This window comes from Vombatus ursinus, unplaced genomic scaffold (assembly GCF_900497805.2).
Source record: "Vombatus ursinus unplaced genomic scaffold, bare-nosed wombat genome assembly UNPS02014799.1, whole genome shotgun sequence".
Taxonomy (NCBI): Eukaryota; Metazoa; Chordata; class Mammalia; order Diprotodontia; family Vombatidae; genus Vombatus; species Vombatus ursinus.
The window spans coordinates 28,018,792-28,042,236 of record NW_020954577.1 but is presented as its reverse complement, the minus strand read 5'-3'; the positions used below and the strand labels follow the sequence as shown (position 1 = coordinate 28,042,236).

General features: G+C 40.9%; 1 protein-coding gene across 1 annotated transcript in view; it reads right to left on the bottom strand.

Annotated features, from left to right (window-relative positions):
- The window catches only part of LOC114050330 (copine-4-like), a 71,942-nt gene extending 48,731 nt beyond the window's left edge, over positions 1–23,211 (bottom strand). Inside the window, exon 1 of the mRNA XM_027871937.1 lies at positions 23,139–23,211. Coding sequence (XP_027727738.1) covers positions 23,139–23,211 — 73 coding nt within the window. The remainder of the gene's footprint in view (positions 1–23,138) is intronic.
- Positions 23,212–23,445: the final 234 nt, after the last annotated feature.

The following is a 23,445-nucleotide window of genomic DNA, read 5'->3' as shown; positions in this document are numbered from 1 at the left end:
GGGAGGGAGGGAAAAAGAGAAAGAAAGAGAGAGAGACAGACAGACTTTCACACTCCAATGTCCAAAGAAATGGCTTTCTTTGGAGATTTGTGGCTATAGTTTAGATAAGCCTGAGAGGATCTCAAATTCTCATGTAGACCTTTGAAACTTCCCACATTGCTCTATTTTATGAAAACTGAATCTCCCATGAACTCCGAAGAGAGTGAAAAGGGTGGACTCTGTGTGATGTATCCCAGCTTTCTTCATTATCACATGAGATCGACAGTGGTCCAACGTGACCCTCCCTCTTTCAGTCACTTTAAAGCTCTAAGATGAATGCCACTTCACAATTTGATTTGGTGACTGACAGGTGACTGAACTGGGAGAACTAACTTTTGCAAAATAAAATGTGAAGTCAATCTCTCTTTGGACTTCACCCAAATTCTAAGTGTTCAATTATAAAAAAAGAAAGTTCTGTGATCCACAAGGCAGAATGGTTATTCTAATTACTAAAAAAAAAGTCTTTTCCTGTTCTTCTAAGGTTTAGAAATTCCCAGGATGCATTTTTTTCTGAGTGATATTCTGGATAAGCTTTATCCTTGGCTCACTCTGACCCTTCAGAGCAATCTCTTCACTCTTTCTAACACTCCTCTGTAGCACTCCCTGCTAGAGAGATAAAATGTGATGGAAAACATCGAATAAAAAGTGAGAGGAGTTAAAGACTTGTGGATGACAGAGCTTCATGCCTGTAGTAATAACATGAATATTTTTTTTAAAAGAGAGTTGGAAGGTATATTCTCAATAACAAAACATGATATTTTCTAACTGAGAGGAAATAATTGATTACTGATGTGTGAAATCATTTCTGAATTAGGTGTCATATTGAGTAAGACAATGAACTTGTTAGGGCAAAGATCAGAATCAATGGCCGAGTAAGAAAAAAGTATAAAAATTAGAACAGATGGTGTACCTGTGCTTGACCTATCTATACAGGAAAAACTAAATGGATGAAGAATACATATTGTTCTTTAAGATTAAGATGTGCAATTGGACGACCACCTTGTAATCTAGTCCATTAGATGGACAATGAATTGAGTCTCAAATTGAACAGAAAGAGCAAAGTAAGCCAGATTATTTTGGAAAATTATCCAGGGCTATTAATGACCCTAAAGTTCTCCCTGAAACAAAGAACCATGTTTTCAATGCCACTTTTCTTCTGCTCACATTGGGAAGATCTCTTATAGTGAATTTATGGAAAGAAAGGGCAAGAGAAACCCAGGATGGGAAGGCGTATATAAATTGCAATCTACCTTTTTGGAGAAAACAGTCTAAATCAAATCCATTCTTGAAATACTTTTCTTCCTCATCTCTGCCTCCTGGAGCCCCGGCTTCCTTCAAGACTCAGCTCAAATCTTGCTTTCTTGCCAAAGCCCTTCCTGAATCCTCCTGTTGTTAGTACCTTCACTTCTAAGATTTCTTTCCATTTACTCTGCATATATCTTGTATATATCTAGTTCTTCACATGTTGTTGCTACCTTTGGAATGTGAGGTCCTTGAGCTTAGAGATAGCTCTTCTTGTATCCCCAGTGCTTAGCACGACACCTGGCACATAATAGGCACTTAATAAATGCTTACTATGGGTGAGCCCACAGATCCCTGTGAGCCACCTTCACTGGGGAAGTGGATAGAATATCAGACCTGGAATAAGGAAGACTTGAGTTCCAATCCTGTCTCTGACACTTACTAGCTGCATGATCTAGGGCGAGCCACTTATTCCTCCCTCTGTCTCAGAGTAGTCATCTGTAAAATGGGATCTTTGCGAATTTCTGCTGTGCTGGTGTAACCTTGGAGAATGCAGAGTCACTTGCATATCACCCCCATCTGTAAAATGAGGGTGACATTTTATTGGATGACCAGTGAGGTTACTTCTACCTCTAAATCTATGATTGCTCAAACGTCACTAATTTAGTGGGGATATGGTCTCCTAAGGACAGAGGGTAGGGAATAGATCTGTGATTTCATTGGTGTGAGAAATGCCCTCTACAATGTAGGTGAGTACTTTGTCTGTAACTTATAATCTCAGAGAGCTGCCTAGAACACTGAGTCAAGTGATTTGCCCAGAGGAAACTGCAATGGGAACATGGGTTGAAACATTGATTAGCTATCCTCTTTACCTGGAGCAGTTGTATATAATCTGGTCTCTATCCTACAAACCCTGCAAGAAACTGTGTTCTAGTGCTTTAAAACCAGCTAAGCCAACAAGAGCCAAACTGCCCTTTGCAGTTACGAAGAGAAGCTCTTCCATAATTCACGTTACAGTGACCCTGCTGGGGAGAGTCACTTTAAGGGAAAACAAACTAAATAAAGGCTTGCCTTTTGGCAAACGGTTAAACAATCCATCTCACTCACTCTAGAAAAAGTAATGGACTAGAAATGAGGGGACCAGGATTCTCATACTGCCTTTACTAATAACCAACTGCCCTGAGTCTCACTTTGAGGGTATTGAACCAGAGGATGTCTAAGGACCCTTCCAGCTCAAGCAAAATGAAATAGCTAGAATTCAGGAATTCTTTCAGGACAGACCTTCTAATCCACCTACAGGCTAGAATTTCCCTAACTCTGGGAACCTGAACTGTATTTTTTCAACTTGTCTGCACCTTGGTGAAGTGAGGAGTTATCTGAAGCTGTGATATTCATTTTCTCCATTGATTTATCTAGCTCCTTTTAGGATAACAGCCTAATCCATGACTAGATAATACATCTCGAAAAGCCTTTCAATTCCAATTTGACTCAACCACAATTTAACTCTAATGGGCATTAGTTTGGTCCTGAAAAACATCAACACCAAGGCAAAGGCTTCTTTTAAAAATATGCAGTCCTTTAATGGATTCCTGCCCCCTCCAGTTCTCATAAAGAAAGGTACATGAAACTCAGTGAAACAGAATAATAATATTTGAGGGACTTGCCCTCTATAGCTGGTACAGATGGTGGTGCTATGCACTTCATGTCTGATTGTAAGCTCCTCGAGTATATGAACCATATCTGTCCGGTTTGCCCAATAAAGTATCTTGCTCAAGCAAATGCTTAATTAACTAATAAAAAACAATAACAAGCAAAATAAAATAATTTATGGGACAGTTTTGTATAGAATAAACTAGCACTTGCTTCTCCAATTCAATAAAAATAAAATCGTTTATGCCTTGATAAAATGATTAAAAAAGACACTTGTTTCTAGTTTATATTTATTTTAAGTACTACGTGAGACGGCTTGGTGCAGCAGTAAGTAGAATGCTGGACATTGAGGCAGGGAGATCTGGGTTTTAATCCTACCTTAGAGACTTCCTAGCTGTGTGATTCTGAGCAAGCCACTTTACTTCTCTGTGCCTCAACTGCCAAATCTGTAAATATGAGGGGGTTGGAATCAATGGTGTGTAAAGTGTTTTCTAGCTCCTGATTCCAACACAATTTATTATATTTGCCTATAATCAGAGATTGTTATAAAATCAGAGGGTTGCAGAGGTAGAAGGGACCTGAGAGATCATTAATTCATTCATCCACAAGATATTTCTGATCCAATTACTTCATTTTATAGCTGAGGAAAATGAGGATCTTAGGTGTTAAGTAACTCAGTAGGCAGAAAATACATGAAAAAAACTGGAAGAAAAGATTTAGGGGGAAGATCTGGGTTCAATTCTTGGCTCTGTAATGTGTTAATTGTGTGACTTTGGGCAAGTCACTTCACCCCTATGGTCCTCAGTTTCCTTATCTAGAAAATGAGAGGTTGGTGGAGAGGATGTGGGAAAACTGGAACACTGATGCATTGTTGGTGGAGTTGTGAAGTGATGGAGCAATTTGGAACTATGCCCAAAGGGCCACCAAACTGTGCATAGCCTTTGATCCAGCAATACTACTGATAGGTCTGTATCTCAAGGAGATCATAAAAAGGGGAAAAGGATCCACATGTACAAAAATATTTATAGCAGTTCTTTTGGTGGTGATAAAGAATTGGAAGTTGAGGGGATGTCCATCAATTGGGGAATGGCTGAACAACTTGTGGCATATGAATGTAATGGAATACTATTGTGCTATAAAAAATGATGAGTAGGCATACTTCAGAAAAATCTGGAAAGACTTACATGAACTGATGCTGAGTGAAGAGAGCAGAACTGGGACAATATTGTACACAGTAACAGCAACATTGTGTGATGATCAGCTATAGTAGACTTAGCTCTTCTCAGCAATACAATGATCCAAGATAATTCCAAAACACTCATGATAGAAAATGCCATCTACATCTGGAGAAAGAGTTATGGAGTCTGAATGCAGATTGAAGCATACTCTTTTCACTTTTTGTGTATTTTCTTTCCCATGGCTTTTCCCTTTTGTTCTGATTCTTCTTTCACAACATGACTAATGTGGAAAATATGACTGTACATGTATATAATATATAATAATATGATATCTATGTCAGATTGCTTGCTGTCTTGGGGAGGAGGGAGAAGGCTGGAAGGAGAAAAATTCGGAACCCAAATTTTTACAGAAATAAATGTTGAAAACTATCTTTACATGTAATGGGAAAAAGTACTATTAAGGAAAAAAAGAAAAAAAAGAAAATGAGAGGTTGAATTAGATGATGTCTACAGGTTCTTTTCAGTTCTAAACCTCCTTCCTCCCTCCCTACCCCCTGACCCCTGCCAATATGTTGTTGTTCAGTCATTTTTAGTTGTGTCTGACTCTTCATGACCCCATCTGGGATTTTTTTGGCAGAGTTACTGCAGTGTTTTGCCATTTCCTTCTCCAGTTCATTTTACAGATGAGGAACTGAGACAAATAGGGTTAAGTGACTTGCCCAGGGTCACACAGCTAGTAAGTGTCTGAGGCCTGATTTGAACTCAGGAAGATATATCTCCCTGACTCCAGGCCCAGTACTCTATCCACTGTGACACTTAATTGTCTTATTCCCAGATATATATGTATATATGCATGTGTATATGTGTATAACACACATATGTATATATGTGTTTATATATACACACATGTCATGTACTCTTCTCTTTCACTTTGTCTCTTTCTCTCTCTAGCTGGAAGACACTAGGACTCTTCTTTCAGGATAGGTCTTCTAGTCCATCAATAGGCTTGAATTATATGCATATATGATGCATAGAGGAAGGAGGGGTGAGAAAAGTAGAAAGACATAACTTGGACAAACATTGAAGATGAAAAATGAGTTAGGTCCCATATTGAGTAGGAGGAAGAGATGGGATTATATTCCATTAAAGAAGCATAGTACTTTTGAGCATCCCAAACTGCTTTCTGCCACAAAACCCTGTCTCTTGAGTGGCATTATTCTCTGGTAATGTAATGTGACTGAAAATCATAAGACACTGTGCTCAGAAGACTCATAGCTACAGGTAATCTGAAGGTAAATGATGAGAAACTTGATGGAAGCAGGTAGGCTAGGGCACATTCTCAATAAGTGCCAGAAGTGGCATAGAGGACACTCCATCAGTAAGGTATATATAGCTAGAAAATGAGGGCTGATCATGTAGGCAGAAAGAGACAACAGATAGACAACCCAAGTGAAAAGTACCAACTTGTTGATGCCTTTGATAACTTTTTTAAAAGGAAGGTTGCTAGTATATTGGGACTCTAGCAGATTTATGGAAATACAAGAATTATAGATTGAGGAGAGGGGTTAAGAGCTGTTCTAGTGCAAGCAGAATTAGAACTCTTCACACATCCCTTAAAGTAAGGCAAGCTGTTCACCAGGAAAACTGGTGACCGCATTGGAATGCATGTGTCCATGGTTGAGGTGAGCGTAAGAAAAGGCTTGTTTGGTTTTTCTTAACTGAGATGGAAGAAAGGCAAAAAGAAAACAAAAAACTATCCTATTCTCTAGAAAAAAAACCAACCCAGTACATGCTAATCTCTCTGTTTTCCGATGAGTTGTGCAGTTGGCGGCTCATTGATTACTATTATCTGACAACTAGAAGCAACCACTATTGGCTGTATCTCTAGGAACACAAAATAAAGGAAAAGAAGAATGGGAGGAACAGATAACTCCAGATACTTCTAAGAACAGAATCCAGTTTCCAGATCATGGCCTTGGAAACGTCAAGGACTCTCCCAACAGAAGACTTCTCAGTGGGAACCCTTGTTACTCGACAGAGTACAGCTTGGCACCACTATGCACCTTGAATGGAGTCTAGTTTGAATACAGATTTGCTTGGATGCTTTTCCTAGTTAATTACTTTCTGCAGCAACAACCACAGGTGTCCAGGACTCAGAAGTTTTAAAACAATCAGGAAACAAAACACATCATGGGCAAAGACCCGTCAGCCATTCTCACCAAACCATACGAGATGAGCCATGAACAGATGCTTCATAAGACCAGCCAGATACAATGAGCTCTGTGCTTCAGATGATCCATAATTTGCTTTGCTTTTTGAAACCACATTTAGTTCTCTGGGGTTGGGTGTCTCCTTAGCTTGGTAATGCATTTTCAAAGTGGTTAGAAGTTGCTCAACCTACCTCAACCTTTCCTATCTCACTTCAGCCATCCATAGTTGGTGGGGTAGTGGTGGCAACTGCTATTTAAATAAGTTTTTGGAAAAATTCTCGAGAGTCTTTGAATTGTTAAACTATTAGAAACCCTATGATTCTAACAATGAAACCCATGAGTTGAATGAAATCAGCCCTTTCCCAAATAAAAATAAGCAAGAGAGAGAGAGCCTGACAGGTGGAGAAAGCTAGAAGGCGTGGAGAAGCGAGAGTACTTGGTTCATTTGCCAGCTCCCTTACTTCTAGTGGACCTCAAATTCTTCCCATTGGGAGGAAAATAGACACACATTTATTTGCAAAATGGGGGCAACATTGAGTCAGGGTTCCAACAGTTCTGAACAGGATTTCCAGCTGGTCTCATCAGACTTATTAGATGAGCTTCTCATTCTGTGTCCCAACCCTGGTAAGAAGGGTCAATGGCTCTGTTTATCCTCAGACAGATGAAGCAAAGACCCCAACTTTTTGCTTTCTTTCTTAGCTGTAGCCTGATATTCAAATCTATCCATCTACTGCTGAGAAACCATCCTCTCCATAGTCAGTGTCATCAATAACTAACTTGAGAGGCCAATAAAACTGCAGAGGATGAATGAGAAGTTTCTCCCAGTGGCATTAACCATCAAAACCTTTAATGGACTTTGTTGATAAGTGGACCCCAGTTTTTATTCAAATCTCATTCTCCCTGTCCCAGGGGGAAATAAGTGTAGAGAAAGTTTCCTGACTCCCATAATGATACTAACAACACATCTATCAGCCTGCCATTTTCCATTGAGGTACACTAGATAAGTGACTGAGAGCAGGGTTCTTTTATTTGCCCTCTGCCTTCCAATCCATCTTTCATGCTACTGCCAGTCAAATTTTCCTTATGCCACAACCCAGCCTTAAGTGTTATATATGGCCATGCTATATATGGCCAGAGAAGGAGGTGGGCTAAACACATAACTGCAGGGTCTCTTCTTGCCTGCCAAGTAAATGCTCTGCCCAGCATATAAGGCCCTCTCCAATATGGCACCATTCCACCATTCTCTCCTGATTTGTCTGATGTTTTTCCAATTCATGCAAAATTAAACAGCTTCAAGATCACCAAACTTGCATTGTGCTCTTGCACCCTATGTCTTTGCTCATGCTTTCTCCTAATTCTGTCCCCTTTTTGCCTATTTCATTCCTGTTCAGCCTCTAATGGAAGTGTTTGAGCAGAGGATGACAGCGATGCCAAATATAGAAGGACTTCCAATCAGCAATTATTAAGCACCTACTATAGGCCAGGCACTGTACTAAGCACTGGGATACAGCTAATAGAAAGACAGTCTCTGCCCTCAAGGAGTTTACCATCTAAAGGGGAGAAAACACATAAAAGGAAGCAGAAAAGCAGAGAGGAGGGGATGGTATCTCATGGGGTACCTGGAATGGGGGGGGTGAGGATCTGGTTCTATGGTGGAGTGATCTGAGAGTCCAGGTTCTGCCTTCTATAAAGGAAGGCATTGGGAGGAGTTTGGTCCTCTGGCCTCCAGTCCTCCAATCAGAAAGGAGAGGAGGCTGAGAGAGGTGGTGTCAGTCAAGGCTTGAGTTAGCAGCAGGGTGGTCAGATTAGAAGGGGTGAGTTTACTCTAGGAGGGGCATCGTGTTCTGTGGAATCACAACCAGGCATGGCAGCAGATACAAAATGGGTCTGGGACTAGCTCATCTCAGGAATCCCTTCTAATGTTAACATGAGATGATCCCGGTCCCCATATAGCTTTGCCCTCACAAAGACACACGCTGGGAAATAGAGCTGATGCACCTGGGGTGATTCTGAGGAGCCAAGTATGCAGCCATCCTCTTTCACCTTATGACTTCCATCCTCTTCCCTGTTTCCAACTGAGCAGAGAATGGGAAAACAGTGACAGGAGTGTGTAAGTCTTTTGAGTCAACCTCTGCATCCGTGTTTATACAATATGATTGATTACACTGTAATTTACATTGTCAATCAGTCAAGGAGTTAATTACATGTTGCTCTTGGGCACCATTATAAATGATGATATGGCAAACAGAGCTCTAACGGACCTTAGCATTCAGTAGTAAATGGATGACACGGTGGCATTGGTATTGATGAACATGGGCCTCCCTTCTCCGTTATGAGTCATCTGTGTTATTAAGAGCAATTCACTGAGCTAATCCTTTTTCTGCTGTCTTATCATTTATGGCCATATGGACAATGAAGTCACCAAGAAGTAGCGGGGGTGAGGGACTCTGATTGTGTGTGCGTGTGTGTCTAAAACTGAAAATACCCTAAAGAAGGCCTAATAATTAGGAAACAACTGCTGGAGCCCTCCCTCCCAAACTACCTGATAGTTAATTGCTATGCATATATTTTCATTAATTAACTCTAATGATGATAGATATAGTAAATGTACTTGTCTCCCCCATTAGAATGTAATCTCCTTGCAAGTAGGAATTATTTCATTTTTTTTTGGTCATTGTATCCCTAGAATCTAGCACAGTGCCTGGCCCATAGTAGTTTATTACTTATTGATTGATTAACTGGGGGAAACCTGTTCTTACATGTCTGATTTGGAACTTTGGAAAAAATTTGAACTGCTACAGACTGCTGCCAGAAAATTTCCCCTAAGGAGAAAAACTAAGAAGGATGTACATTGCATCTGAGAAGGTTATTTCTGCATGTAAAGTTGAGGCAGCTAGCGGCTCAGTAGTTAGAGCACTGGGTCTGGAGTCAGGAAGATCTGAATTCAAATCTGATCTCAAATACTTACTAGTTGTGTGACCCTGGGCAAGTCACTTAACCCTGTTTGTCTCAGTTTCCTCATCTGTAAAATAAGCTGGAGAAGGAAATGGCAAACCACTTTAGTATCTTTGCCAAGAAAACCCCATGGTCTGCTATAGTCTGTGGGGTCTCAAAAAGTCGAACATGACTGAACAACAACAAAGTATAGAGAAAGTTGAAAGCAGGGTAAGAATCAGTATGGTGAATGAAGAACAGAATTCTTCTTTCCAAAGACTGTCAAGACAGCTATCAACAGAAACAAACAGGGCTCTCAGATGAGATGTAGATCTCATTCCATTAACGTGTGATTGGCCAACGAGATGTTAAACTGGGGAAAGTTGGAATTGCTACAACTCAAGTGTCCTCATCAAATGCAGTAGATTCTCCAAGTGTCATTATATTCCTACCCCACCCTGGTTTCAGATTGTCTGTTTGGACTTGGCATCTGGATTAGACTTAAAAAAATGTAATACTTTTTATTGATACCTTTTGTTTTTACATCAGAATAATTTCTGAAAAAAAGGACCCTCCATACATACCTTTTTTAATATTAATTATTCTCTTGAAATAAAGAAAATGGAAAATGAAACAAAAGCACACAATGCAGTGACTATACTTGAGCAGGTATACCACATTCTGCCCCAGAGGCCCTCCACCTCTCTGATGTGAGGAGTCGTGTGAGTTTATTTCCTGTGCTGCAATACTATTGCTGGTTTTTCAGCTGCTTAGAATTTGGCTGCTCTTTTCAATGATCTCTTCATTAATATTGTCATAGACATTGGAACCCCTCTTACTTCCTGTGATTTGCCCAAGGTCTTACAGGAAATACCAGAGATGGGATTGGAACACACATCCAGAGTCAGGGCTCTTTTCTCTCTACCTGGAGGTCCCCAAGCATTTCTCATTAAGCCTTTAAGCCGATGACCCCTGCTGTGTTTCCTTCTCTCTGTTCTTCTTCATTCTCAGGAGCAAAGGTGGGCATGGGTTGGTGGGAACACAGCTGTCCATGGGGCTCAGTGCTTACCCCACGCCTGTGATCTCAAGGGGAATGAAAGGCCACTCTCCCTCACAAAGATGGTGTGCATTGTTAGCAGAAGAGATGGGATCCTAGAATTCCAGGCTTGAAGGGACCTTAGGGGGTGTCTCATCCAACTCCCTAATTTTACTCAGGAGGGAACTATGGAGAAGGAAAGTGAGGTACAGGCAAGTGAGGTGATCTACGCAGTAGGGACCAGTATGTTGCAGGGACCGGCAGATGAGAGCCCGAGGGCTAAATCTAGTGTTTAAACATGTAGCTCATGTATCCATTTTGATCTTATTTTGGTGAATGGTGTAACATATTGGTCTAGGCCCAATTTCTGCCAGACTGCTTTCCAGCTTTCCCAACAATTTTTACCAAATAATGAATTTTTATCCCCAAAACTGAAGTTTGTACATAACAGATTTGCAGTTTCAGGTACAATCATCTTTTCCCCTCTATTCTACTATGTTGTAGAAAAGCTTGTTTTATTTCTTAAGTTCAGAATTAAATAAATAATTTAAAAGGGAAAAAATAACATGTAGAAACTATTCTTAGCTCCTGCGCTGTACAAAAACAGCCTGTCCCCAGGGGTTGACCCTCAGGTTATAGTTTACTGACTCCTGGTATAGTGGGAACAGAAATTGATTTGGATTCGCTAGGTCCTGGACTCAAATTCTGGCTCTGCCCCGTAACTGCCTCTGTGAAACTGGCTAAGTAAATCTACTTCCTGAAGTCAGGGACTCAGCCTGGCTCCTCTGACCTCAGGTCCGTGTTCCATCCCCTGGGGCCTGCTGACCTCCGAACAAGCCCCGAAAGATTTAAGAAGAAAAACCAAAATAAATTTCTGTTATTTGTTTGCTTACCTGGAATTTTGCACTGTCTATTACAAGTAGAATGAAAATAAAAAAGGTAATTTACTGAAGTTTCAGGTTAGTTAGCTTTCGATTAAACTATGAACTAATGGCATATAGAACATTAACCCTATTTTTTTTCCTCAGTAGTAGCACCCTGGTGACCAGGAGGAGTTAATGTAGCCTTTCAAGGTACCTAATTGGCATTTAGGGAAAAACTGGCTCATTGAATTCACATATATATTAAGAGTCTAGGGAAAAGGAAAGAAGTGGCTGTGGTTCAGCTTATCTAATCCAAAGTGGGGGCACAGGGACTTCTCCACCTCTCCCCAACAGGCCGGCTCTATTGTAAAAACTGAAGGCAAGGGGCAGAATCCCAGGCCCCTTTCCCAGATTTGTTGAATCTCTAGTTACAGACTAGTGGATACAGAATCACAGAGCAGAAAAATACCATGGTGACCCCTAGTCACAGGGTCATAGAGTCAGACCTCAGAGGTCATCTATAGGAATGGGAGAACCCAACCTAACCTGGCTCAGCTCCTGACTCCTCAGCCTCTTTTCCACCCCTACCCAGCTCTCTCTCACCCTGGAGACCCCCTCCACCCCTGCTCTCTTCTCTGATTGGTGGGTTTCTCCCTGGAACCTTCATTGAGAAAGCACCCAAGCCAGCCAGGCTCACTCCTAACCTGGCTCAGCCCCTGAGCACAGTCCCAAGTCTATTTTTCTACGTTGTCCCTCCTCACTCCCCAACTGGTACCTGCCTGGCCCCTTCCCCCTTTCAGCTCCCTTTTATGTATTTTCTTCTCCCTTTAGAATGTAAGCTCTGGGAAGTCAGGGACCATCTTTGTTTTTGCTCCTGTTAACGTTCCCAGAGCTTAGCACAATGCGTGGCATGTAGTAAGTACTGAAAGCTTTTTTGAGAATCTAATCTGGTCCCCCCCATTTTACAGGTGTGGAAATTGAGGCCCTGACATGTGAAATGGCTTATCCATTTCACAACTACTTAGTGACAAAGTCAGAGTAAGGCCGCAGGTTATCTGTCCATAGAACTAGAAGCAGCATCTCTTGAACCTGAGGAATGAAAAATCCCATAAATCTTTTTATGATAAAGTTGATCAAGACTGTGGGAGGGGAAGGGGAGGTCAGTGTGGGGAACAATTGGGGGTAGAGACCCTAGGACACAGAAGGGGTCTGGGAAAGAAGCACCTATTTGTCAGCTTCCTGTTTTTAGATACTTATTTTTGCTGAGTGCTAACCTTAGTTGTAGTTATGTTGCTAAAGGACCATAAGTGTTGCTTGTGCCACCTCCAAATTTCAGGGCTCTAGGAGAAAGCTCTGATTGCCCTGTCCTACTTGTATCTGGGGCAGCTAGGGGTTTGCACCCACATTTGAACTCCGGTCTTCCCAACTTCAGACCTGGCACTGCGTCACCTCGTTACCCTCTACCTAACAGCAGTTCCAACATCCTGACTTGGGGAAAGCTTCTGCCTCAGGGAAATTTGAAGAACATATATTTGAACCTTTCCCTCCCTTTGCCTTTCCTGCTAGATGGGATTCCTCCTCCCTAGGGCCATGGGGAAAATAGAGCCAGAAGGCAACTAACCATACAAAATATTAACTGTTGCTTTTGCAGATGGGCACCTGCGTGCTTGGCATTCACTGTGCCAAGCTACAAGCCACTTAGTGAGGTCCTGGAGATAGTTATTTGCATGAATCAGCTAAGGCAGGTTCCCTTGGTCAACTGAGCCCAGGGTATTATTTAGTTCACTAAAAGAGATCTGGGGATGTCGTCATGGCTAAACAGACTACCCTTTCTCTCATTGTCTCTCTCATCCTTAGCGTACCATTCATTTCTCAAGTTCTTTGTAATTCCATTAATTAAATGGATCCGATTAGCCCTTCAGTCCTGAAGCCTGGATCCCACCTTCTGCTTTTATTAAAGCTTGCACACCAGACTGGCCAGGGGCAGGGAGCACACAGCATGACAAGTTAGATTTTATTCATTCAAATTAAGATTTTTATAGCTTCAACATTTCTAGGTGCTGCTGTGAGGTGCTCATGGGATTTTTTTGTATTCCTGGCCATCTTGATAGCCCTGGCAGCGGTCATTAAAACCAATGTGCCTGATCTGTGCTTACCTTGCTCTTAATTTAGAACAAACATCAGCATCTTTTATATTATTGTTATCACTGATATTTAATATTGACTGTTTCTTACTACTTATTGTTAACAGCAGTAGCTGGCATTTCTACACAGCACTTTACATATACAATCTTGCATGCAACTCTCTGAGGAAGGAGTGCTACAAATATCATTATCCCCATTTTACTGATGTGAAAACTGAGGCTCAGAGAGGCTAAGCAACCAAGGTCATACTCTTAGTGTCAGAGGTGAGATTTCAACCCATGCTCAGTCCAGTGCTCTTATCTGTTACAGCACAATATTACATAGCAGCACCTTTTCTTTCTTTTTTTTAAAGTAAAGGCAGACCCTAGATCAGGGTAAATGTCCCTGGAAATTCTTACTTTCGTCATTTAGGCCATTGGCATAACAAAAGGAGTGACCTCTGAGGCAAATGAGTTTGACTCAGAAAAGTTTACTTTGGGGATTGAATTTAGACAAGCCTGTGCCATTCATTCTTTCGTTCATTAATTCAGTCCACCAGGAAACACTCGATCACTCAGGGCCTAACATGTGTGATTAGCACTTTGCTTGGGTGTCACAGGGGACTAAGAAAACAGTGAAGATAGTCACTGATTTTAAAGCATTTTATAAAGGAGAGCAGATCTGTAGCAATAACAATATCACTAATAATGAAAGAGAGTATAGCAGAGGATAGAGTCAGGAGTTAGGAAGAACGCCCTGGGTTCAAATCCTGCCTCTGACACATCCTAGCTGGGTGGCTATAAGGCAAGCTACTCAACTCCTCAGTGCCCCAGACAACTGTCATAGGAAAAGTGTCAAGCTATATTAGTGAAGGGAGTTTCCACACCAGAAACTTCTTACTTGGCTGACATCACTGGTGTAGACCTCAACCTCCCTAAATCAGCAATCATTATCATACTAAAATTATAGGTTGCATTCCCAACACCATGCCAAATAGCAATCTGCATCATAATAACAATGTTGGGGCAGCTAGGTGGCGCAGTGGATAGAGTATCGGCCCTAAAGTCAAGAGGACCTGAGTTCAAATGCGGCCTCAGACCAAACACTTGACACTTACTAGCTGTGTGACCCTGGTTAAGTCACTTAACCCCAATTGCCTAAAAAAAATAACAATATTATCTTTCATTTATATAATGTTTTAAAGTTTATAAAACCCTTCCCGTTCATTATCTAATTTGAGACATCTCACTGTACTAGGGAAGGACTAGGAACTTGGGTTTAGTTTCTGCTTATGCCATTGTCTTACTGTATGGCCTGCAGATGTGTCCCTTGAAATTCTCATGCTTTGATTTACCAATCTGAAGAAAAGGAATATAATTTCTTGCTCTTTCTTCCTTTTTCCCAAATTAATGAAGGAGGAGATAACATCTGTGAACCATTAGAAGCATTCAGAGATAAGCAGCATATGGAAATATAAGGGATTAAGCAACAGACAGGACAGAAAAGAGAAAAAGGAAGAGAGAGGGAGGAGAGGGAGGGGAGACAGAGAGAGACAGAGAGAGAGGAGGAGGAAGAAAAAAAGGAGCCATCTAATATTGTGGTATGACAAATAAGAATAATGGACTAAGAGTTAGAAGGATGTGGGTTCCAATGAGAGAGGAGAGAGTATCTAGCACCACCCCACTCACCACAGAGGAGAAGGCCAAGCTTCTGATGCGTCTCATCTATTAGTCATTAGCTACAGCCACTCTGTGTCATGTTTTAGCCAGACTTGGTCCTGATTCGCATGGTATGCCACACAGTGCAGTGACTTGTTGAAGGATGCCAACGGCCAATGCCAGAAAATGAGCACGAGGAGAGCTGGCTGGCAGCCAGACCTGGATGTTGTTTTACCTCAAAGTTGGTGACTCTTACTAATGTATCATATTATGACTTTTTTTTGAAGCTTTGATTTAAGAAACCTCAGACTCATTTTCCCCTCTGAGTTGTAATCCAATACTGAAATTTGGAAGGTTTAAATGTCTTCAAAGTCACCATATCAAATCACCTAAGAATGCTTTAAAAAAACACAAAACTATGCTGCAGCACTTGGGACTATTTTGTTGGTTGTTGGCACCCTGCTTACCTAGACTCCCTCCCTCTGTCACGTAATAGCATTGTTACGCTGGGAACTTCTTCCCGGTCAAAGGAAATTTCTGTTGAATCAAGAATGAAGATTGATTTTATGGTATTATTTTAAAAAGGACTTTATTTGAGGATTTACTTGGGTTTGTATCCCCAGCTTTGCACAGTGCCAGGCACAAAGTAAGACCTTCATAAATGCTTGTTAATTAACTGTTGACTAGCTGAACAGGTGATTTCATTCTCGTAGGGAACTCCTAGCAAGGAAATTCCCTCCACCAATTCAGATCAGTACTTGCTCTTCAATTTATACTCTTAGAGTTGAGTGGGAGACTCCAAGGTCATATGACTTGCAAAGGTCACAATGTACGTAGTAAGTGTGAGAGGAAGGATTTGAATGTGGTCCTCTGACTTAGAGCCTTTGCTCTTTTATTTTTGTTATTTGGAACATAGAAGAATTATAACCTCCTCACAGAAAGGGATTTCATATCTCTACTGCCAGAGCTGGTCTTCTGTATAGATGGAGGAGGCTAGAATTCTAGATAATCCTTTGGGATTTGGGGATTCCTCTCATTTTGATGAGAGGAGCTGGAAGGACCTTAGAGATCAGCTATCATTTTACAGCAGAGGATACCAAGATAGGGAAATGACTTGCCCAAGGCCACGTGGCAAGTAAGTGGTAGGTTTATCTTTTGCGTTTTGGTGAGGCAATCAGGATTAAGTGACTTGCCCAGGGACTCACAGCTAGTAAGTGTCAAGTATCTGAAGCTGGATTTGAACTCAGGTCCTCCTGACTCTGACTCCAAGGCCAGAGCTCTATCCACTGCACCACCTAGCTGCCCCAAAATACTTTTTTCCCCACTTTATGGTGAGACAACTGGGGCTAAGTAACTTGCCCAGGGTCTCACAGCTAGTAAGTGTCAAGTGTCTGAAGCTGGATTTGAACGCCGGGCCTCCTGACTCCAAGGGTGGAGCTCTGTCCACTGTGCCACCTAGCTGCCCCTCTGGAAGGTTTATCTTGAATTTGACGCAGCTCTTTTGATATCAATTTCAGTGCCTTTCCCATAACCCATACCAGTTACCTGTTATGGCTTGAGGATGCACACACTACACAGAGTCCTTTTTTGCCAAAAAAAGATTTTCTCTAGCAGCCTTCTTCTGTGCTTGAGAGCTCTTCATTAGAATTTGGGTCTAGGCCAAAGTTCCTTTTTAAAAAACAAATATTCCTGGGCAAGTGCTGCTTGAATCATTAGCACTTTGATGTTAATTATCTGATCAAAGATTAGCAAGGCCCTGAAGAAATGGAAAACACAGGACAGAAGGTTCTGTTTTGAGGGGAAAGGCAGGCAAAGGAGTTAAAGACCTACTACTCTCACGCTATCTACTGTCATACCTCACCCAGGCTTGCCTTCCTTGGTTAGGACGTGACAGCTGACAGCATTAGGGTACTTGGGTGTCTTGGGAAGACAAATGGTATTGAAAGTGGGTGTGGAGAAAATTCCAGAAAGGGAGAATGCTCTAATACTCAAAATCAACTTCTTTGACTTTTGAGATTTGACACGCTGACCCTAAGTATAAATTTTATACTTGTCTTAGGGGTTGATTTGCTTATGACTTTAACACTGGAATAGAAGGGAGTGGCTGGTGTCCTACAAAGCATCTCTAGGACACTGGTTCTTAACTTTTGTGTGTGTCATGGACCCCTTTGGCAGTCTGGTGAAGCCCATGGATGACTCCTTCTCAGAGTAATTTCTTTAAATACATAAAATTCATAAGATTACCAAGGAAATAACTTGTATTGAAATATCATTCTCAAAATACTAAAGCAAAAAAAAAAAGGTTCAAGGACCCTAGATTAAAAAACCCCTACTGTAGGGAATCTAAGTTTAACTTCTATCGGCTCCATAAATTTTAGTACACAGGCTTTAATACCTCTCCCTCCCAGAGGCTATGGCCTGGAAAATGAAATACTCATCAGGAAAGTTCCATAGTTTCAACTTTCAATTAATTAATAAGTACTTATTGAATATCCTCAATCTGCCATACCTGAAGCAACAAACTATTAGATATGCAGAAAAATATTTAAAATAGTAATTGTTTTCAAGGAGTTTGCAATCTAATTACAGAGGTTTTATACACACAAAGTCATGAATGAGTTGTATAGGACAGCACATAACTGAGAGAAGACTATAAGTACTAAGCAGTACAAAGAAGGGAATAATCAATGGGGCTGGAGCAATCTAGGAAGACTTCATGAGAGAAGTGGATGTGAGTGAGGCTTTGGAGGAGGGTAGGCTTTGACTAGGACCAGTCTGATCTCTGAGATCCACTCTGATTCCGTGAGAGAAGAGGGCATATGTTAGAGGTTGTGGGAAATGAGATTTAATAGGTAAGTGGGGCCAATGGGGGAGAGGCAGTGTTAAAAATCTAACAGAGGAGATAAATCAAGGAAAAAAATTTTTTTTAAAAAAAAAACCTTCAGCAAATAATCAATTCTTAGTTTTGCATGAAATTGGGGAACTGTGGGATAAGCTTAGCTAGACAATGGAAATCCACATAAAATGGAAAAATGTCCCTGCAAGTATTTGTTTACATCTTACCAGGATGAATTCCTCTCTTCTCTATATCCTACTTTACATCTGAAGAAAATCCCAATGATTGGCAACATGGGTAAAAGGAGGCAGGGTAAAGGTACTAAAGAGGAAGTGAAAGAGAGAAAGAAGGAGAAGGCTGGTTTATTGTATTTGAGGGTTTGTCATGTTAGGGAGAGATTAGGATTATTATTCGGTTTGGAGGGCAGAGTTGGGAGTGATGGGTGGAACCAGGCTTTTGAATAGACTTAGTACAATTGTCCTCAAGTGGAAGGGTCTCCTTTCTGAAGAAATGAGTTTCCCATTACTAGGGATCTTCAATAGAGAGGGGTTCTGCTTGACTATGGATTGTATCAAATGTCCTCTGAGGCCCTTTCCAACTCTGATAATCTGTGCTTCTGTGATTTGAAAGGGTTAGAGAGGACAAAACAGAGGAGGGGAAAGGGAAGGAAAAGGTACTAGGTAATTTACGGACTGAATAGCAAGCTGTTGAAGAATCCGGAGTTGGTTGTATTGAACCATTGCTTCTAGGAGATGGTTGCTACTCTAGCGTTAGAAATGGAGAGTGGGAAATGGGGGAATCAGGATGGTAGTATAAGAACTTGTCTTAGCTCTACCTTGATTCAATTCAGTTCAATAGTTATTGACCATTCTGGTCATTTACTTTTACAAGGTTCCTCACTTCATCATCATACTGAAGACAACAAGATGATAGGGAAAGGAAGATGAAGGAAAAGGGAGTGGAGGAAGAAAGGATGAGTAAAACTATTACTTTGAAATGCTTTAGGAGCCTTAAAGGGAAGTGATCGCATCTAGGTCACCTCAGTTCCTCAGAGTGTAGAAGAAGCGAAGAAAGATGATCACCCAAATAAGATGAGCATTAGCATCTTGTATTATCCAGCTTTCATAGGCTGTTCATCTCCCAGAAGGTGACTGGCACATGGCAGTAATCTACAGGATTCATTCCCATAGCTGTCCTGGCTGAAGAAGACAGCCGATGCCACACCACAGTTCATCACTCAGACTAGCCATGGCACTTGTCCAGGATTCAGTCTTCTTAATCTCAAGCCTGAAAGTTGTGTGATTTTCATGCTTCTTTTTTCTGCCTGAATGAAAGTCAAGTGCAGACATTCCCCCTAACTGTGGTGGACACAGCTGTAGAGAGAGATTAGCTTCCTTTATGCAGCTGGGCCCAAATGGGGATGGGGTAGGGAGGGAAACTTCATAAAAATGTTCTTGCGAGCAAGCTGGAACAGCTCCTGAAGTCTACATAATTACAATGATCATAATGAAAACAGTGATTGGAGGGAAAATATAATTGCTTGCACTTATATAGGGTTTTACAAAAGCTTGCAAAATTGTCCTTACAGAAATCGTGTGAGGTAGGTAGTGTAAGCATTATAATCCTGTTCAATAGATAAGAAAACTGAGGCACAAAAAACTTAAGTTTAAGTCCAAGGTAATATAACAAGTTAGGGGCAACATCGGAACCTTGGGCAGACCCTGGTCTTCTATCTCCAGTTTGAGTGTTCACTTCACTCCACTGCCTCTCAGGAAAGGTGGAGTACCAAAATGATGTCAGTTATTAGTTAGCATCTCCCCCCACCCCAATCAACACATTTTGTATAAATGAAACGGAGAGTATAATTACTGCCCTCAAAGAGCTGAGAAATAACATAAGAAGAAACTTAAGAATATCAGTTAGTAAGGTGAAATATGATTAATAAAACTACAAATAAGTGGTAAGCAATGGAAAAGAGGAAAGTTTAGGTTTTTATTTGGAGATCGTCCTCCAACCCAGAGAAGCTTAGGAAGATAGAAAGAGAGGTCTGTGGACATTGGGGTAGAGGCTGCCTGAGAATATGGCAAAGAAAGTGGCCCCAGGTGGTGGCAGCAGCAGTGGCTGTAGTTTACCAGCACCTAGTCATTGCAAGGGGACTCAACACCTGGTCAGGAAGACATCCCAGGAGACCCCTGATCTAGCAATGGGTGCAGGATTGGTTGCCATTTGGCAGCTCGGTTTCCCATTGTCCAGTTCCAGGTTGCAGTCCCCGGGCAGAGAGGAATGGTCACAGTGATGAGGGAGCAGAGGCCCTACTTGAGTAAGGAACAGAACACAGACCAGGAGAGCAGTGAGGACACCTTTCTCTAAATAACACCACTTTGGATGGACCAAAAACCTACAGGCCCCCAGATAGAGCTATGATAGCAGAAAGGACATAATAGACAGGAGTTCAGGCCAATTATTCCCTACCCCTACCCCAAAGACTCCAACATAAAGAAGCTAGAAAAATGAGAAAACAAGAAAAAAGAACCTGATAGGGAAACTCAAGATGCAAACTCAGAACTTGACTTGAAAATCCCTACAAACAAAGCCTCAAAGAAATATGCAGATTAGATACAAACCCCAAAAGAATTCCTAGAAGAGATAAAGAAAGGAGATTAAAAATTATTTTAAAAATTAAGTTAGGGCAGTAGAAGAAAAATTGTGGGAAAATGAGAATCATGTGAGAAAATTATGAAGAGACTTAATAGCTTTGTAAAAGAGGCACAAAAATACTGAAGAAAAATAACTCCTTAAAAATCAGAATTGGTCAAGTGATAATAGAGGTTTAAAACCTCACTGAAGAAAATAACTCCTTAAAAATTAGAATTGGTCAAGTTCTACTTGACCAACACTATAACAAAAGTCAAAAGACTGAAAAAATAGGAGAACATGTGAAACAGCTCATAGGAAAAAAATAACCTGGAAAATAGAGCTAGGAGAGCTAATTTAAGAATTTTTGAACTACATGAAAGCCATGATCAAGAAAAGAGCCTAGACATAATATTTCAAGAAATTATGAAGAAAAACTACTCAGGTATCTTAGAACCAGAGGGCAAAGTAAAATTAAAAGAATCCACCAATCACCTCCTGAAAGAAATCCCTAAATGAAAACTCCCAGGAATATTATAGCCTAAATCCAGAGCCCCAGGTCAAGAAGAAAATACTACAAGCAGCCAGAAAGAAATCATTAAAATAGCACAGAACCACAGACAGGATCATACCAGATTTAGCAGCTACTTCATAAAGGAGTGAAGGGCTTGGGATGTGATTTTCCAGAAGACAAATTCCCTTTTTTCTCAGATAGAGAATCATTCAGACTTCCTTCAAGGTTAGAATTCTGCCTTATGTTTGTAAGAGGTACAAAGTACATCTTTTTTGTCTTTCTAATAACTATCCCCAGCTAAAACTTAGCCTACACAACAATTTCAAAATTTCTCACCCTAAGACTGTCCATTGAAAACCTCTTTTAGCAAGATGAAAAAGAAATGAAGGGCTGGTTAGCTGCACAGCAACATTTCTCTTGCTTCCTGTGCTAGGATGCTCATAATAAAAGCCCTCCAACTCTAGGCAGTGAAGATCCTCACACTGATGCCACACAATTCTCACATAATATACCATGATGGTTTGTCTGATATGTGGATTATATTTGGGATGCAAAAAGTTTTCATGGGAGAGCAGTCAGAAATACTAGTTTTTAGAATATAAAATTGTAATTGGTTATTTTTTTAAAATAAAGTAATAATGTATAAAGTAAAAGTGATTCCATGAGAGCATTTCCTATAGCATGGTAAAGGCATTCCCTTTTCAGTGACCAGACAGATGCCAGACTACATCTCATTGCTTTGCATATCAGGCTTGTCCCATGAGTGCTCTTGGCTTCAGAAATGCTACATGCCTTCTAATCTACATAAACTCCAATCCTTTGGCTTTCATTGCAGATAGGGGATGGGGATAGGGACTGAATTATTGATTTCATTGGTATAAGGTGGGTACATGGCAGTATCTTAACGTAAAATTTTTTTTCATTACTATCTTTCAATAAAATTCTTTTTTAATTGAAATTCAATAAAATTACAATTATCTCTTTGTAACTTCATGCATTTTATGCATTTTAAAAGAGTCTGTGATACAACAAAAGATTAAGAACTCTTCACCTAGGGAATTCTCTGGATGAAGAAATTCTCTCTACTAAAGCTGGTTAAAACTATCTGGGCAATTTATGGTCTTTGAGACTATAATCCTAGAGTGCTGAGAGATTAAATGATTTGTTATTCACAAGGACAATACATATCAAAGGCAGGACTTGAACCCAAATCTTCTTGGTTCTGAGGCCAGCTCTTTGTGGACTATGCTGTGCTGTTTCTGTTCAGAGCAGATATTAGAGTCAAATAGCTTTTCTTTCTTTCTTTCTTTTTTGTTTTTTGGTGAGGCAATTGGGGTTAAGTGACGTAACCCAGAGTCACACAGCTAGTGAATGTTATATGTCTAAGGCCGGATTTGAACTCAGGTTCTCCTGAATCCAGGGCCGGTGCTCTATCCACTGAGCCACCTAGCCGCCCCCAAATAGCTTTTCTTAATGAGTGGTATCTAAAGCAATAGCAAATCTAATTACTATAACTAATTTATGGAGCTGAAGTCCCACTTCACTGGTTTGGAGGTGACCCTGGATTATGCCAGCAGAATACAAGTTCCAGTAGTTCTTATTAACCTGAAAAGAATTTGAGTGTGGGTTGACTATATATTCACTGTCCAAGGTACCAAAATGGTGCAGCAGCATCAATGGGGGGGGTGCAGCACAGAGTGTTGGATTTGAAGCCAGAGAACAAGGGTTCAGATTCTGCCTCTGCTACTGCTAACAAATTACTCAACCTCTCAGGACCTCAGTTTCCTTATCTGTACAATGAGGGGGTTGGACCAGATCAGATCATCTCTGATGTCTCTTCCACCTCTAAATCCTCTGACCAGCCAAGTAAAGTTCAGATTTTGTTACCAGGTTGGCTGTATGGTGGCATAGTTTTCAGCCATAGCAATACTTGTGGACCATGTAAGTGTCATATTGGATCAATACTAGCTATGGAGTCAGGAAGACTTGAGTTCAAATGTTGCCTTAGATACTCACTAGCTATTTAATGTGTCTTCTTAGCTTCAGCACCCTCACCTGTAAATGGGGATAATATTGTCTACTTTCCATGGTTGCTGTAAGGATAAAATGAGATAATGCTTGTAAAGCACTTTGAAAACATCACGGCATTGTGTAAATGTTTGTTATTCCAAGGGGCAGAGATGTTCCAAGCAGCAGAATCAGGGGTGGGAGTACACACACCCAGGAAATCATAGGCCCCTGAGATGCTGAAGCAGGTGCAAAACACATCTTGCTGCTGCTGTATTTTCATCATCGTATGAAATAGGTAGCAAAAACCTGATTCATAGAGATGGGAATTCCCCCCACCCCCAAGAGGTTGTTGATCTTGTGTAAAGAGGATGACAGTAAAAGTGAAAATGTTTCCTATCTGTTCACAGTTAGGCTGACATTGGACTTCAGAATCTAGAGCTGGAGGGTACCTTTGAGATCTTCCAGGCCAAACTTCTCATTTTCTGGGGGAGGAAATGGCCCCAGAGAGGGGGTCTGA